Source organism: Bison bison, unplaced genomic scaffold, assembly GCF_000754665.1.
Source record: "Bison bison bison isolate TAMUID 2011002044 unplaced genomic scaffold, Bison_UMD1.0 scf7180017864032, whole genome shotgun sequence".
NCBI classification, from domain to species: Eukaryota; Metazoa; Chordata; class Mammalia; order Artiodactyla; family Bovidae; genus Bison; species Bison bison.
The window spans coordinates 3,883,875-3,900,055 of NW_011494604.1; the positions used below are offsets into that span (position 1 = coordinate 3,883,875).

The following is a 16,181-nucleotide window of genomic DNA, read 5'->3' on the forward strand; positions in this document are numbered from 1 at the left end:
AGTGGCTGACTTTATTTTTCTGGGCTCCAAAAATCACTGCAGATGGTGACTGCAGCCATGAAATTAAAAGACGCTTACTCCTTGGAAGGAAAGTTATGACCAACCTAGATAGCATATTCAAAAGCAGAGACATCACTTTGCCAACAAAGGCCTGTCTAGTCAAGGCTATGGTTTTTCCAGTGGTCATGTATGGATGTGAGAGTTGGACTGTGAAGAAGGCTGAGCACCAAAGAATTGATGCTTTTGAACTGTGGTGTTGGAGAAGACTCTTGAGAGTCCCTTGGACTGCAAGGAGATCCAACCAGTCCATCCTAAGGGAGACCAGTCCTGGGTGTTCATTGGAAGGACTGATGTTGGAGCTGAAACTCCAATACTTTGGCCACCTGATGTGAAGAGCCGACTCATTTGAAAAGACCCTGATGCTGGGAAAGATTGAGGGCAGAAGGAGAAGGGGATGGCAGAAGATGAGATGGTTGGATGGCATCACCGACTCGGTGGTCATGGGTTTGGGTGGACTCCGGGAGTTGGTGATGGATAGGGAGGCCTGGTGTGCTGCAGTTCATGGGATGGTAGAGTCGGACACGACTGAGCGACTGAACTGAACTGAATCAATCATTAGAGATTGAAATGCACCAGGAAACCTATTGAATCACCTATAGTTTATCTGCACATTTTTGACTGAGTTACCTATGGTTCAGGCAACTAGCATCCCTTTTGGAGCAAATGGTTTTTAGATTTGGGGAACTTGAATGTTCATAAAGAGCAGCAGTACAAGGTAATCAGGTTTCTACATGCAAAGGAAAGTCAGGCCTAATCAGATTCCTTTTATTTTTACTCCTTGAGAACTTTAGAGTGTAGGACTTCAAGCTGCAGAACAGACTAGCACTGCCTTAAGGCATGCTTGGCCATTTCTGTGTCTCAGAGACCATCTTCACAGAAGTTAGTTTATGAAAAAACCATCCCCATGCATACAAGGAAAATGCAGCTTGTCAGGCATACTACAAAGTATACTCACTTCCCTGTTCTCTTTCAGCTCCAGGCCTGGTGGCGAGGCACTGTGGTGCGGAGAGAAATTGGTGGTTTCAAAATGCCTAAGGACAAAGATGACAGCAAGGATGTAAAAGGAAAAGGCAAAGAGAAGGACAAGAGGAGAGGCAAGAAGTGACCGAGTTATCTTTTCTGTTGGTGCTCTGGAGATGGGAAGGAGGACCTGAACGGAGTTAAGAAATATCTTTCACAGATTAACTCATCTATGGGTTGTTTCTTATTTGGATACTCCTAGGTGAGGCTTGGTTACACTAGGTCACTTTGCCTGCTATACTAGTTTTCAAACCCTGAATTAGGATTATACTGTGACTTAGGGCTTCTTCATAACTTGAACCATCCCCCCTTCCCCCCCCAAAAAAAACTGCTGGGAATATGTATTTTTACAAGTCTTGTGAAGATTCCTTTTGCTCTTGCTCACCAGACAAAAAAAAAAAAAAAGCACACAATCTTAGTTATAGTGATGCATTAAAACGTCAGTAATTTCCTGTAACATCTCTGATTCTGACTATTCAATTTGCCTATTGTGAAAAATGATAGTAGTAAAAGCAAAAGTGAGGTGTTCAGTAGGAACTACAAGGTGACGTTTCAATGGCACCCCACTCCAGCACTCTTGCCTGGAAAATCCCATGGACGGAGGAGCCTGGTGGGCTGCAGTCCATGGGGTTGCAAAGAGTTGGACACGACTGAGCGACTTCACTTTCACTTTTCCCTTTCCTGCATTGGAGAGGGAAATGGCAACCCACTCCAGTGTTCTTGCCTGGAGAATCCCAGGGACGGGGAAGCCTGTTGGGTGCCGTCTATGGGGTCACACAGAGTCGGACACGACTGACGTGACTTAGCAGCAGCAGCAGCATAATACATACACAGTAAAGTTTTAATAAAGGTTGGTGCTTGCCTTTTAAATTTATTATCACTTTACTGTTGTTTTTAATGGGGAATGTCACATAAGAACATGTATCTTATTATAAACTGCTTCAGCTCCTTTTCTGGGAAATAGGTAGGGATATAAATGATAAACGGAAGATAGAAATGCGATGTCAGGATATACACCCATACATAGGGAAGGCAGAAGATGCAGGTCAGTGGGGAGATGAGTCTGGAGATATTTTTGGTTAAGTGAGATACTAGGGCCTATAGCTGCTTTGCTTATTACTCAATGACTGTCATCTTATGGGGTATTAAGACTGAAAAAGGTAACACATGTGAAAATCCTAACCTGTGCCTGGCACAAGCTTAGTCATGTTCTTTTAAAAGAACACGAGCCCACTCATGGGGTCACTCTTGGCTTGATTAATCAGAACAGAACTGTCTTGGAACATTAAGACAATTACAGAACAGTTGGAAATTTCTGAGAAAAGCTTTCCAGATATGTAATATTTCAAAATTAAGCCATACCTAACTCCAAATATAAGACAATACTTGTATCTACACTTCCTTTAAAAAGTACGTTTTGATCTCAAGGGGCTATTACGAGTTTCTACCAATGTTCCATCAGAGAATTTACCCTTTTATTTCCCAAGGAAACCATGCTTTAGATATGAACATTTTCACATCAGCCTTTAATTTCATGCTACTGAAGTGTTGTCTTTTATTTTAATGTCAATATGTAAAGTGGCATACAGGCAATTTAAAATAACATACATGATACTGACATATTTATTCTTAGAACTTATGCATTATATTTACACACATACAAATATAGGACAGTGTTTTACAAAATTTTTTTTTTACTAATTACACGTTTATAACATTTTCAGAAATAAAATGAAATCTGCTATAAACCATCTTATTGCAATATGTATAAAAAAAGTTTCTAAATATCCATGTTTTCCTTCATTTCTATAACCATTTAAGCGCTTAGTTTTAAAAAATTCATCATACTCATCAGCATAGTCATCTATCATTAGTCATTGCTGGACTGTTACCAAGTAGAGAAATCAGACTCCTGATTAGCTGTGAAGCTATATTTTCAAAAGCTATTAAGGAAAGTGACCTACAGCTACTAAGTGTCCTACTCTATTCTAGTCAAGTATAGAGGCTCCTCCCATGAGTTGTTTCCAGAGAAAATTGTTTGGAGTGCTAACCTAGTATGAGTTTGAAAGCCCAGAAACCTGTTGGCTTAAAATCTCCACAGTTGACAGGGGCCCTGGTGGGCGGGCACTCAGCCTTTTCTTCATTCACGCTTCAGTGCTGGGACGCTCGCTGCTTCAGTAGGAAGCTCATAAATGGTCAGGTGGATGTGTTACAAAGTCCTCTTCAGCTTATGTTAGAGTCTAGCAAGGCTAAATGTTAAATTTTCTTTCCAGCTTAAAAAAAAGAAAAAAGGTACATACAAAATACTGAGTACAAAAATTTTCCAACATGACTTGTTTTGCATCTTGACATAGAAAAGACATTTAATATATTTTATATTTTTCTTTCATTATTAACCAAAACTATACACAAATATTTTCTAACAATTCAAACATAAATTTGAATTAGTTTGGTAAAATATATGAATAAGGTTTCATGCTAAGTATAAAATTTGAAATAAATTAAAAAGGTCCAATTATTCCCATGGGAAAATTAGTCACGAATGTTGCATTGTGTATGTTGATTGGGATTATTCCTTGCACAATATGTGACAAATAGTGGCCTTTGCTGAGTTTCATTTCAAATTGTTCTCTATAATCTGGAGATTATACTGAGGTTTAACACTGACTAGAAGTAAAAATACTTATGGTTAAAATTCTAAACAAGCTGTATAATTGGTGGGTCTGTTTGGAACTGTAAATATAATGGGGTCTGGCTCTAAGCACTTAAAATACTTTTTACTTTTGTAAAGACCCTGAAGGATTGGGCTTTTGAGCTCAGATGTTTTGTATTATATAAGGTTAAACCTGTGATGACAAGGAGAAAACATTACTTTGACCAGATACACAACATGACTTTATCCAAAGTTACTTTTAGATGCTGCTACATGATAAAAAAGAGAGGACATTATGCTTAAATATGCACACTGGTAAAGAAACTCCAGAACAATTAACAACAGGAAAAAACTTAGATAACTAGTATCTTCACTTACTCTATTTACTTGGTTTACAAAGGCAGTGAATACCAGAAGATACCACTGACAACGAAAAGGGGCTCAAAATAGAGGGGGAAAAAGACCCAAGTGGCTTAGATTTGAATAAAGGTTTTGTGTTGTCTGAGCCTTGGGTCATTTTACTACACTCACAGTTTAGTAAATAAGGCACTGGTGGGGGAGCTAGATGAAAAGACAGCAGCTGTTTTAAAATGCTACAAGTGCTTTAATTCAGCTATGGAAACTGGCCCTTAGCTGAAAGAAATGTAAGGAATTTGGCTTTTCCTTTATTTTCATAATCATCCGTTAGTTGGGGAGCTGGAAGTGAATCTGCCGTGTGTGACTGGAAGATGTTCGCAGATCCAGGCATCCTGGTAGCAGCTTGGGGGGAGGGGGGAAGGGGTGCGCTCAGAGAAGTCAATACACAGATGCAGAGTGCCACGTGCTACCAGCCTGAAGATGTGGAACCTGTGTGTAGAGTGCTTGATTAGAGTAACAGTGGGATGGTATATGGGTCCAACCTCTGAGTGGTGCTAGGGGGAGACCTAGGACACTGGCCTTAAATACCACAGTATTTGTTTCATTGGTTCACTATACAAAATCTGGAGTGTTTACATTTTTTTTGGACAGTCCAAGTATAATATAGCTTTTGATCTTCAATGTGGCAGAGAAACACAGTGGAGTCATCACTCCCCCAAATTATACAAATATCTAGTTTGGAACAATGGTCTTCACTACAGGGAATACCTGGAATGGTTGTTGAAATGCAGATACCCAGGCTCACTGTAGACCCACTGAATGGGAATTTGTATTTTAACAAATTCTCCAGGAGATTCTAATGAACAACCACATTTTGAAACCTGTGGATTCCAGAGGGCTTGGAAACAGGTAAAAATAAAAGCATGTCTGTGCCTTCCAGAGAGCCAAATACCCTTCCAAGAAGTCAGTCTTCAGTATTTAAAAGAGCCCACTCTAGAAAAGCACAGCCAGGCTGGGCGTCAGTGTTGGAATGACTTCATTACTTCTCAGTAATGAAGTTTCATTTGTGAAAACCAACCATGTCTTCATAAACAATTCAATGCAAGTTGATATAACCTCCCCTAAAATGGAGAAATGAAGCAAAATATTCCTGTCAGGAATCATGGAAACAGTCCCTTTTGAGAACACGTAAGCGCTTTGTTAAGCAGATGGCGGGCAGCAGCAGTCACGCTGTCCTGTTCCACTTTGGCCAGGCCAATGCCCAAGGTGCCGGGAGTCCTTACACAGCAGATAACTGGTGCTGCTGCTGCTGCTGCTTGGGTGGGGCAAGTTCCAGGAGAGCCTGGACCGTCATGGCAACCTGGCTCAAACCTTTCTCTTCTAAAATGTGGAGAGGCAAACATAATTGCTCCTGAAATGGGACAACGTGACATAAAAACAAAAGAGAAAAGAGGATGAATGTCACAGAAGTGAAAAGAAAAAATAAGCATCTCTTCTCTCCCTCATAATAACGAATTGAGATATGAAAAGTCAGTAGCTGGGAATCGGAGCTCTGTTCATATGAGTTATACAGAAATGGTACCTGACACTCACTGTCACTTTTTTATTATTATTATTAATACAACTAAAAATACATACAGATTATTTCGAATATCAGAAAATAAACAAGTCACATACACTTGTACTAACAGAGGATAAACATACTATGATGGAGTAAAAGCAACATCCTTCATTCCTGATGAATAAAAAAGCAATGCAGATCAGATCAGTAAAATGAGACAGGTGAAAACAGAAAAACAGTTCCAAGTTACCAGATGGCTTAAGCCTAAAGATACAATATTGTAGGAGAAGGTGCTTTGGAAATTACAAACCACAGGAATGCAAGATAGTTTCATGGCATAACTCAGACTGCATGAGACAGGAATGGCCATTATCTACATTATAGTCCTGACTATATGAGAATCAGGGTTGTCATACCAGACAGGCATCATAGGAAGAAACTGAAGTATATTCTTGAGATTTAGATGTATTTGAGAAAATCCCCCCCAGCCCCACCACACTGGGTAATTTATGGAAGGTCCAGTTTGAATCACTTAAAAATCTGAATTATAGAATTTAAATACAGTAATCATATCTGAAAAAGTGTTTCATATCCTAGTATTTAATGGATTAAATTATGCTGGAGAACAATGATGTGAGTTTAGTCAAGAACATCTTAATGAACATATATCTGAAAAGTGTTTACATATTTGCTTAAGGAAGTTAAACTGCTTCTTTCTTATTTACCTCATTAATGTGTTTGGTTAATCCTTTCATATAAGAAAAAAAGGCATATCATAATAACATCTATCACTGATTAGATGAAAGAATGATTACTCTCAAGGGAATGAAAGTGGAATTCTGGCTCTACTGAAGACGTGACTATACATATTTATTAAAGAAGATTTTCCTCAGCTTTTCACTGGCACTTAATACAGGAAGTTTTACAAAACCAGTTGCAATAAAGAATATAACATGTATGTATTATGAGCAGTTATTGGTATTCTTGTGTTACTTTCTTTTTCTTTAATACTTACCTTGATAAAACAAGATAAATGGAATCTTCTGATCTTATAAAGCTAGCAATGTTGTGTAAATCTTTTGAGTGCAACTGCAAGTACAGATTAACTATACTTAATATGAACCTGCAGAGTGTTCTGCTTTTGGGGGAGACACATATTTCCTCTGAGGCAGATTTCTTGATCTCCACTTTCAGGAGTGCCCAGTGACTGTGAGCCCGTGGTTTAGACATTCCCTCAGTGGCTTATGCGTTCCAGATGCACATTTGCCTTCCAGCTGACTTATGCACCATTACTCCCTCCAAACAACACACCACACCATGTGTATTATCAGTGGTTTTTTAAAGGGACAAAACTTGACAAAACTGATCTCTAACTCAGACACCTTAAAAACAACGTCTCCCCGAAACTCTGAAAGGCACTACTACTGTATAAAACTGAACTTTTCAACACAGTGTTTAATGTTCCAGCATTGACAGTAAACAGTTTTTAATGTATTAAACACTTTTCCCGTTTAATATGAAAGAAACCAAAGCAATCAGATCCTCAGACTGACTTCTACATGATGTTATTATGTTCCTCACAATCTCCCTTCATACCTGAATTCAGTTGTCCAATTTTGTTAACAGAGTTCAGGAGATTCCTGAATGTTCAGAAACACTGTTTATAAGAACCAGAATCTGAATGCAATATAAAGTGGTTGCAAGCATTAAGGCTAGAGGCTAATATACTAAACATTCTGAAAGAGACAATATTCATTGCCTTGGGTACAAAACAGAGATTGCTGCCTAATACTTTACCTGCTAGTGTTCAGATATAATCTCAACAACCTATCAAATACAAGTTTACCTATTAACACAGTTCAAATATATTAGAAAATACATAAATTCCAATTTTAAATTCTAAATAGGATTCCAGAAATGAAGTTTAACAAAACATAGTAAACGTGCTGACAGGTGCCAACCCCTGAAAGGGCAGCTCCAGATACTTGGCTTCTGTGCTGTTTTCAGTGTGGGCTCAGAATAGCAATCTAGGGAACCAACATTATCTTTGGGCTGATCATCCTAATCAAATTATAATTATTAAGATTAAATGGCCAGTGCCTTCCAGATATCCAGACAGCAAATAATTATTAGGTGGGTCTGTGCCTACTAATAAAAAAAGATTTAGGATTTTAGGATTTCAGGGCACAGTTCAATATGGAGATCTAAGTGACCAGGTGCCCTCCCAGAATAGAAAGAGTACAACTGTTTCCTTATGAATAGCTGCTAAAAAATTCAGCAAGTCATAATTTTAATATTTCTCACAGTTTCAGTACTTAAGCTGTGCTGAGACATGGAAAAACGGCCAGATGGAAATTTTACTATGCCATTTGGAAACAAACTTATAGGTCATATTTTAACAACAGGCTCAGGATTGTATTAGTAGAACCTGCTCAGCATTCATGATGAGAAAAACAAGGCCTCTCAGGCCAGGAGCAGAGAAGGCAATGGCACCCTACTCCTGTACTCTTGCCTGGAAGATCCCATGGATGGAGGAGCCTGGTGGGCTGCAGTCCATGGGGTCGCTAACATGACCGAGCGACTTCACTTTTACTTTTCACTTTCATGCATTGGAGAAGGAAATGGCAACCCACTCCAGTGTTCTTTCCTGGAGAATCCCAGGGACGGGAGAGCCTGGTGGGCTGCCGTCTATGGGGTCGCACAGAATCTGACACGACTGAAGTGACTTAGCAGCAGCAGGCCAGGAGAATGGATGAATGAGCAGAAGAAAACGTGCTGATCTTTTTACTCTGTTAGCATCAAAAATGCTTCCCAGTGTCATGAACTGCTCATCTGGGGACAAGAGGACAGGATTTATCTACTTTATTGATTAGCTCTTTGATGGCCGGAAAAAAAAAAGCACATATGTAAATACTTTTGAATGAGAAACAAACCTCCTTTACCAAGCATAGGAATGAGGTGGAAAAATCACTGGAATGCACTCTTTCGGCTAGAGGGGGAAGATCCAATAATAAAGCATACAGAGAGTTAACATTAAAGTACAATAAAATGCCACAAAACCCAAAAGCTGGATAGATAGAGAGACAAAACTGGATTCTTCTGAATGTGCCCCAAGAGAAAGTAGTGTTTCAACAGTTCTTTTTACGCTGAGGTTTAGCTGAAGGATGTCAGAAGGGGAACAAAGATTGTCCTGTCCAAAGTGTGAGCAGGAAAGGAAAACAGAAAAACAAAGTCAGTGGATCAGAAATACAGATTTGAGTATAGAATTCAATATGATCATCTCAATCATATTCAAAGAAACATGCCCTGTAACATTTTTTACTATGATGAATCAAAATAAAATGCTGAAAAACAAAACCACAAAGAATCCTCTATGTGCTGGGCTTGATTTTACTACTAAATAGCAGAATAAAATTGTTGGTGCCTAGTATGAACATTCAGGATAAAATAAACAGAGGTGGATGCTGACTTAGGGTTATATGAGGCCTGAGGGTGGTGAGTGGGTGAGGCAACCTCTTTCTTGGCTCCTTCTTCTGCAATTAACAAAAAAAGAATAGGCCAGAAAGCAAGGACAAAACCTTGGGGTGAACAGAAGAGGGGGAAGTTTTCAGAGAAAGCCAGGTGAGTCATGAAGGTTCAAAGAATGAAGAAAGTATGATAATCAAGGGAAATTTATTACCTGGAAGTCAGGTTGTACTAAATGACTTGGTGTTTCTCTAAAAATCAAGTCCAGTTTACTAATTATTAATCTAGAGTTCTAAAGGGCCTTAGAGATCATCCACACCCTCCAGTTTATAGATTAAGCAATTAAAAGCATTACTGGACTTGGTAACAGTAAAACATTCTTTCACACGTAACAGATAATAACTCTTAGGACATGATATACTGGACTCTGAAGTTTTTACCACTCATTATAGTTTTTTGAATGCATCATATGATAAAAGAGAATATCCATATCCCTAGCCTTATTGGAGGTTTTCAATAGTCACTGGTATTCTTCAGTGTTTCATAATTTAACTTGTAAACATATATACTGAGAAGGGAAATCGTTCATCTTTACACATGTTTTCTGGACAGAGGATCTGACAATTTTTTCAATACTATATGTTATCTGTTTTCAAATGATCATTATTACATCCCTGATTTTATTTACAAGTCAAACATAGCAGGTGGTTGTATTTAGGTAAAGGTCATAATGCCCAGAAGTAGGAGAGAACAAATGGAGAAGACGTATAGGTTTCTTCTCCTCTTCCATGGCAGAAGGACCTGAGAATGTGAGTTTAAAGCTATGAGTTTGTATTTATTCATTTTCTTCATTTCGTTTTAGGCAAACAATTAAGTGTTTTAGCAGAAGTAGCAGCAGAACGGGAACGCATCTAAAAGCGGTAGTGACGGTGGTGGTGAGGCTTGGGTGAAAGGCAGAAGTGGAGAAGGATGAGGTGGCCCGCGTGGAATGTCCACTTCCTCTTTCTGGTGAAGGAGAGGGATAGGAGGGGGGATGTGTCAAGAACTCCAGTCTAAAACCACCTTGGAGAAACACCCAGTCTTTTAAATTGCATTTTTTTTCCGTCTCCTGCCTTCAAATAAAAACTGTTAACCACTGCTTGGCCAATAGTGGATTAACATGCATGCTTTAAAAAGCATACTGTTACACTGTAAAGTGATTATCAGACAATTTAAAATAAATTAAAAAAATAAAAGGCACACTGTTTTTGATTTTGTTGACTGATGGCAGTTACATTCTGAAAGAATTTCAGTGTATGGACTTTAAATCTGAGACAGATGATGGTCCTGTCAAGTCCAGAGTGCGTGTACACTGTAAGAAGTCCTTTAACAGTCTGACACAGGCTAAGTGTGCCAGTATGTCTAGCTGTGTGGGGCCGTTTTCAGCACCCTTCTCTCTAGGTGTGCACTGCCTCTTTTTAATCACTCCTAGTCTCCCTCTGGTTCCCATTCCCTGCACCAACCTGTGCCACATTCTCTTATTCAAAGACACTGTACTAAGAAACTGGGGAAGCTACTGGGCATGACTGTGATGGTCAGGTAGGAACAAATTAAGTAGGCATAAGGGAAACCCTGAATGTTAAACTGTACAAGGGAATATTAGAAGCTGTCTGTTAATATGGAGAAATGTAGGCTATTTATCTAGAAATCTTATTAATGCTCTCAATATGTTTAAATATGGGTTGTTCTAAAAGAGATGATAAGCCTTTAAAAATCAGTACGATATTCAGATGACCAATTTGCTTTGAATTTGTCCACAGGAACAAAAATGATCCTTGCTATCACTAAATGTGCATTTCAGTTATTTTATAACTCAGCTTAATAAAACAAAAAAGAAAAAAGTGAAAAGTAAGTAGTAGAATCAAAATCTACTTAATAAAAGGAGAAAAAACACTCATGGGAGTTCACGCTGCCTAATGCAGCTGCTCTGTGTAGCTGGGCTCGCTTCCCCTTTATAAAAACGCTGAAAGGGAAAGGCGCCCATTGGAAAAGTGATGCTATGACCTTCTCAATTCAAGTTAGTTAAAGAATGGTGAGCTGGGTAAAACGAGTCACTGTCAGTGAAAGCCCTTGGGGCAAGAGCCCAGCTTCGAGAGAAACAGTGGAGTTGTTGAGTCGAGGCCAATACTGGGTTTCTGACAGCTAATTAAGGTGATAGAAAAGAGTTATGTTTTTCTCTTTGAATACTGGACAAAATATGGTGACAAGAACTGTAATGGTTGTGATGAATGAAGAAAGTATCAAATGGTACCAGTTTTTATTTCTTTAAATTTATCTATATATGTCATTATATATAATATTTTTTAAGAATACCACACTTAATTGTTTTTTAAAGGGTAAAAGTTTAACTATTTGTACCATTAAAGGGCAATAAAGCTATAACTGAGGAATCTGGAGGCAAAAAAACCCTCAAGAGCAGGACCAGTGCCTAAAAATGGCCTCCTGTATATTCAATTCCAAAGAGCTTTAGTAGGAAAAGCTGGTAAAATCTGTAGCTTAGTCAACAACGCTGTCTAGGTGTTTATTACTTTGGATGACATACTATGTTTATGCTTATGTTAACAGTCCAGGAACCTGTATATAGTTGAATATACAGGTGAACTGTATATTGTCATCTATCTGTGCCATTTTTGCAACATTTCTCAAAGTCTAAAGTTATTTCAAAATAAACATTTTTTAAAAGTATTAAAGCAAGTGTTAAAAAACTGAAGCCAACTGAAGCATTCTTAGTCTAAGAAGCACATATTCTGAAGCATAGCCTTTACTGTGTATGAAGTTGTCTACAAGTCAATGAGCAAGTGGGGATATTTAGAAAATTTCAAAATAACTATTTTTGATTACTTGGCACTAATTACTTACTATAACATTGAAGTTAATTAATATGTATATTATTTCTTTGCTGGGTTCTTGGAAATAATTAAGGAAAACTGATCAAAAGCATAATGACTGACTGTAGTAATACAATCATGTTAGTAATTATCAGCTTAGCACAGTACTATCCTATAAGATATTAAATACTGGCATTTCTAAAAGATTTTAGGAATGTAATACCCAAATTTATTTATTTCTTATGTAAACATAAGAAATAAGATTTATTACCTGAGGTACACCAATTTTTCTGCAAGCTTCTAGGAAATTCTCCACATTTCGTCTACATTTTGCCATTGTTAATTTAGGCTGCAAAACAAAGAAAACAGTATTATTAGCAAAGTTTAAAGAAATTTGCTAACTAAAAACACTCCTGCCAGTGGCTTCATAAATTCAATGTTCTAGATTGGAGGGTTAGCAAACTTTTTCTTAAAGATCAGATAATAAACATGTTAGGCCTCAGGGCGATGTGATCTGTTGCAACCATTCAAATCTGCTAAGAGACTGAAAGCAACCATAGGCAATATATAAACAAGTGAGTGACTGTCCTAATAAAACTTTATTTACAAAAATAGGTACTGGCCTATGGCTCATAGTATGCCACTCCCTACTTTATAGACACTGGGCTTTGACTTTTATAAAGCAAGTACTAAACAGAGAAATTTTAGGAGGATGGCTGTCCGATTTTTTTCCACTTTAAAATATACACCAAAGAAAATGTGGAGGAATAGCAAAATCAATTACCTACAGGTCAGTCAATCAAGTATAATCACAGTTAGCACTTTGGTTCATTTTCTTTCAGTCTTTTTAAAGAAAATAATAATAATAAAATCAACAGCCTTTGCCCATAAATATACTACAGATGTATCATGTCGCTATTCAATGATTAAATTTAAATATTTGAATTTTAAAAGATTGGATTAAAGAACCATTTTCCAAAAGGTGAAAATTTCCCATAGGAAAATCACTACTAAACTTGTTTTTCTGAAAATATCTCTGATGACTAGAACATAGCTGCACTGCATGACCTAAAGTGATAAATTTTTTTTGCCAAGTGGGTTATCTTGTGAGAAAGAAATATGATCCCATTTCCCAAAGTGGTTAACAAACTCAGCTGTTCAAATTCATCTGCTGGTTTAAGCATCAGGCATGGAAGCCAACATCTCACCTAGAGCCAGACATTCTGGAGTCCAAAGCCAACTGGGCCTTAGGAAGCATCACTATGAACAAAGCTAGTGGACGTGATGGAATTCCAGTTGAGCTATTTCAGATCCTCAAAGATGATGCTATTAAAGTGCTGCACTCATGCCAGCAAATTTGGAAAACTCAGCAGTGGCTACAGGACTGGAAAAGGTCAGTTTTCATTCCAATCCCAAAGAAGGGCAATGCCAAAGAATGTTCAAACTACCGCACAACTGCACTCATTTCACATGTTAGCCAAGTAATGCTCAAAATTCTCCAAGCCAGGCTTCACAGTACATGAACCAAGAACTTCCAGATGTACAAGCTGGATTTAGAAAAGGAAGACGAACCAGAGATCAATTTGCCAATGTCTGTTGGATCATAGAAAAAGCAAAAGAATTCTGGAAAAACATCTACTTCTGCTTCATTGACTGCACTAAAGCCTTTGACTGTGTGGATCACAACAAACTGGAAAATTCTTCAAGATATGGAAATACCAGACCACCTTCCTTGCCTCCTGCGAAACCTGTATGCAGGTCAAGAAGCAACAGTTAAAACTGGACATGGAACAACAGACTGGTTCAAAATTGAGAAAGGAGTAAAGCTGTATATTGTCACCCTGTTTATTTAACTTATATGCAGAGTACATCATGTGAAATGCCAGGATGAAGTACAAGCTGGAATCAAGATTGCTGGGAAAAATATCAATAACCTCAGATAATGCAGATGACACCACCCTTATGGCATAAAGCAAAGAGGAACTAAACAGCCTCCTGATGAAGGTGAAAGAGGACAGTGAAAAAGCTGGCTTAAAACTCAACATTCAAAAAATGAAGATCATGGCAAATAAATGGGGAAACAGTGGAAACAGTGACAGACTTTATTTTCTTCAGCTCCAAAATCACTGCAGATGGTGACTGCAGCCATGAAACTAAAAGATGCTTGCTCCTTGGAAGAAAAGCTATGACCAACCTGGACAGCATATTAAAAAAGCAGAGACATTACTTTGCCTACAAAGGTCCATCTCATCAAAGCTGTGGTTTTTCCAGTAGTCATGTATGATGTGAGAATTGGATCATAAAAAAGGCTGCGTGCCAAAGAATTGATGCTTTTCGATTGTGGTGTTGGAGAAGACTCTTGAGAGTCCTTTGGACTGCAAAGAGATCAAATAGTCAATCCTGAAGGAAATCAATCCTGAATATTCACTGGAAGGACTGATGCTGAAGCTGAAGCTCCAATACTTTGGCCACCTGATGTGAAGAGCAGACTCATTAGAAAAGACCCTGATGCTGGGAAAGATTGAAGGCAGGAGGAGAAGGGGATGACAGAAGACAAGATGGATGGATGGCATCACTGACTCAATGGACATGAGTTTGAACAAGCTCTGGGAGATGGTGAAGGACTGGGAAGTTTGGCGTGCTGCAGTCCATCAGGTCGCAAAGAGTTGGACATGACTCAAGAACTGAACAACAACAAAACTTAATGTTATATCCCTGTTTCTTTGATAAACAAGGTCCATGTGTTTAATTTCTCTAAGTGGTTTAACATTTATAAAATAGTTTTATTTTTCCTATATGTATTTTACATGCTTAAATGAAAGGTACTCTGTTTGAGTGATCAAGATAAAGATCCTCAGTCACCTGTACTCTCAAATTTCACTTTCCACATGAGCTCCTTGCTACTTCCTAAGTATTTCCCTGGAATATATGAAGAATGACAGACTTCTTTTTTATTATTAAAAAACATTATGTTTCTTAACTCAGTTGACAGAAACTGGGAAGAATGCAAAGTATGAATAAGCCCTTCCCTTTCTGGCATGGCCAAATAGCATGCCAATTCCTATTCTCTTAATCACCACCTCAGGACCCAAACCAAGTCTTTCAAGTCTTGGAAGCATAGTTGACTTGGCAGTACTGTTACTCCTCTTTGTCTTTTCTACACAAAGCCGAAAGCCTGTTTTCTGAGGTCACTAAATAAAAATTGGCCACCTATTTTCCTTAGAAGCAAATGCATGACTCTATTTTTGGATGTGCTAGAGGGAAAAGGGCCATATCAGTCTCCTGGGACCTTGGTAACAAAGCAGCTTTTATTAATTAGAATAAAAGGTCCTTGGGAGGCTTAAACGATTTGCATCTGGAGAGGCAGCAAGATGAACGTCCTGAGTGGCAATCCAGAGGCCTGGATACAACTGCATTAAGACTAAAGGATTTGTATCAGGAAGCATGGCCAGAAAATGAGATTCTGAAAAGGTTAGACACTGCTAAGCTTGTTACAAATGCACAGTATCCATTCAGACTCATCAAAAGAGATGTCACAGCATCAAATAATAATCAATGCAATGTGGAAACTTTGATTATATCCTGCTGTGTGTCTGTGTATTGGTGAGGGGACAGGAGGCAGAACAGCCATGAAAAGATATTCTTGGAACAACGGGGGATATGCAAATATCACCTGTGAATGCTACTGGTGTCTCATCCAATGTCTCTACTCAGCCAGTGCATCAATCCTCCTTTCCTACCCCGACTCCCTGCTGGCTGCTAAGGGCTCACAGCTGTCTCTTCTCAGTTTCGGGCTGATCCCACAGGGAGCTCTGAATGAATCATATCCCACTGCCACCAACAGGGTCTAGCGCCCACGTCCTACAATCCCTGGCTTCAAGCTATGGGTAAGAGCAAAGTGACCTAGGACATTCTCAGAAATATTTAGGGGTAAGGTGTTATTCCTTTAATATGCCATGATCTTCCTTAGCTTTTTAATCTCGGAATACTATGTCCAGGATGACGTTCTCCCTCTCTGTAATGCTGGCAAATTTCTACTCATACTTAAAGAATTAGTTCAAATTTTACCTCTTCCTCTGCTGGCAAGGCTTTCCTGAACTTTCCAGGCAGCACTGAAGTGGTCCCTTTTTTGTATTCCCATAGCACACGTCTGACCCAACTCTTTTATAATAGCACACAGATGTAAGTTACTGTTTAC

At 38.5% G+C, this 16,181-nt stretch overlaps 2 protein-coding genes across 11 annotated transcripts in view; one reads left to right on the forward strand and one right to left on the reverse strand.

Annotated features, from left to right (window-relative positions):
- The window catches only part of IQCG (IQ motif containing G), a 54,308-nt gene extending 52,771 nt beyond the window's left edge, over positions 1–1,537 (forward strand). For all 4 annotated transcript variants that reach the window (XM_010834301.1, XM_010834305.1, XM_010834302.1 and 1 more), the window contains one exon: positions 1,034–1,537. In XM_010834301.1, the coding sequence (XP_010832603.1) occupies positions 1,034–1,165 (132 nt within the window). In that variant the 3' untranslated portion in view covers positions 1,166–1,537. The remainder of the gene's footprint in view (positions 1–1,033) is intronic.
- A 1,050-nt stretch (positions 1,538–2,587) lies between these two features.
- LRCH3 (leucine-rich repeats and calponin homology (CH) domain containing 3) overlaps positions 2,588–16,181 on the reverse strand; it is a 108,397-nt gene continuing 94,803 nt past the window's right edge. For 3 of the 7 annotated variants that reach the window (XM_010834313.1, XM_010834312.1, XM_010834311.1), the window contains 2 exons: positions 12,255–12,332; positions 8,328–8,841 (listed from right to left, as the gene is read on the reverse strand). In XM_010834313.1, coding sequence (XP_010832615.1) covers positions 8,641–8,841; positions 12,255–12,332 — 279 coding nt within the window. In that variant the 3' untranslated portion in view covers positions 8,328–8,640. Of the gene's footprint in view, positions 5,502–8,326; positions 8,842–12,254; positions 12,333–16,181 lie in introns of those variants that run through there. The other 4 variants (XM_010834309.1, XM_010834308.1, XM_010834310.1 and 1 more) reach the window with 3 other exon arrangements.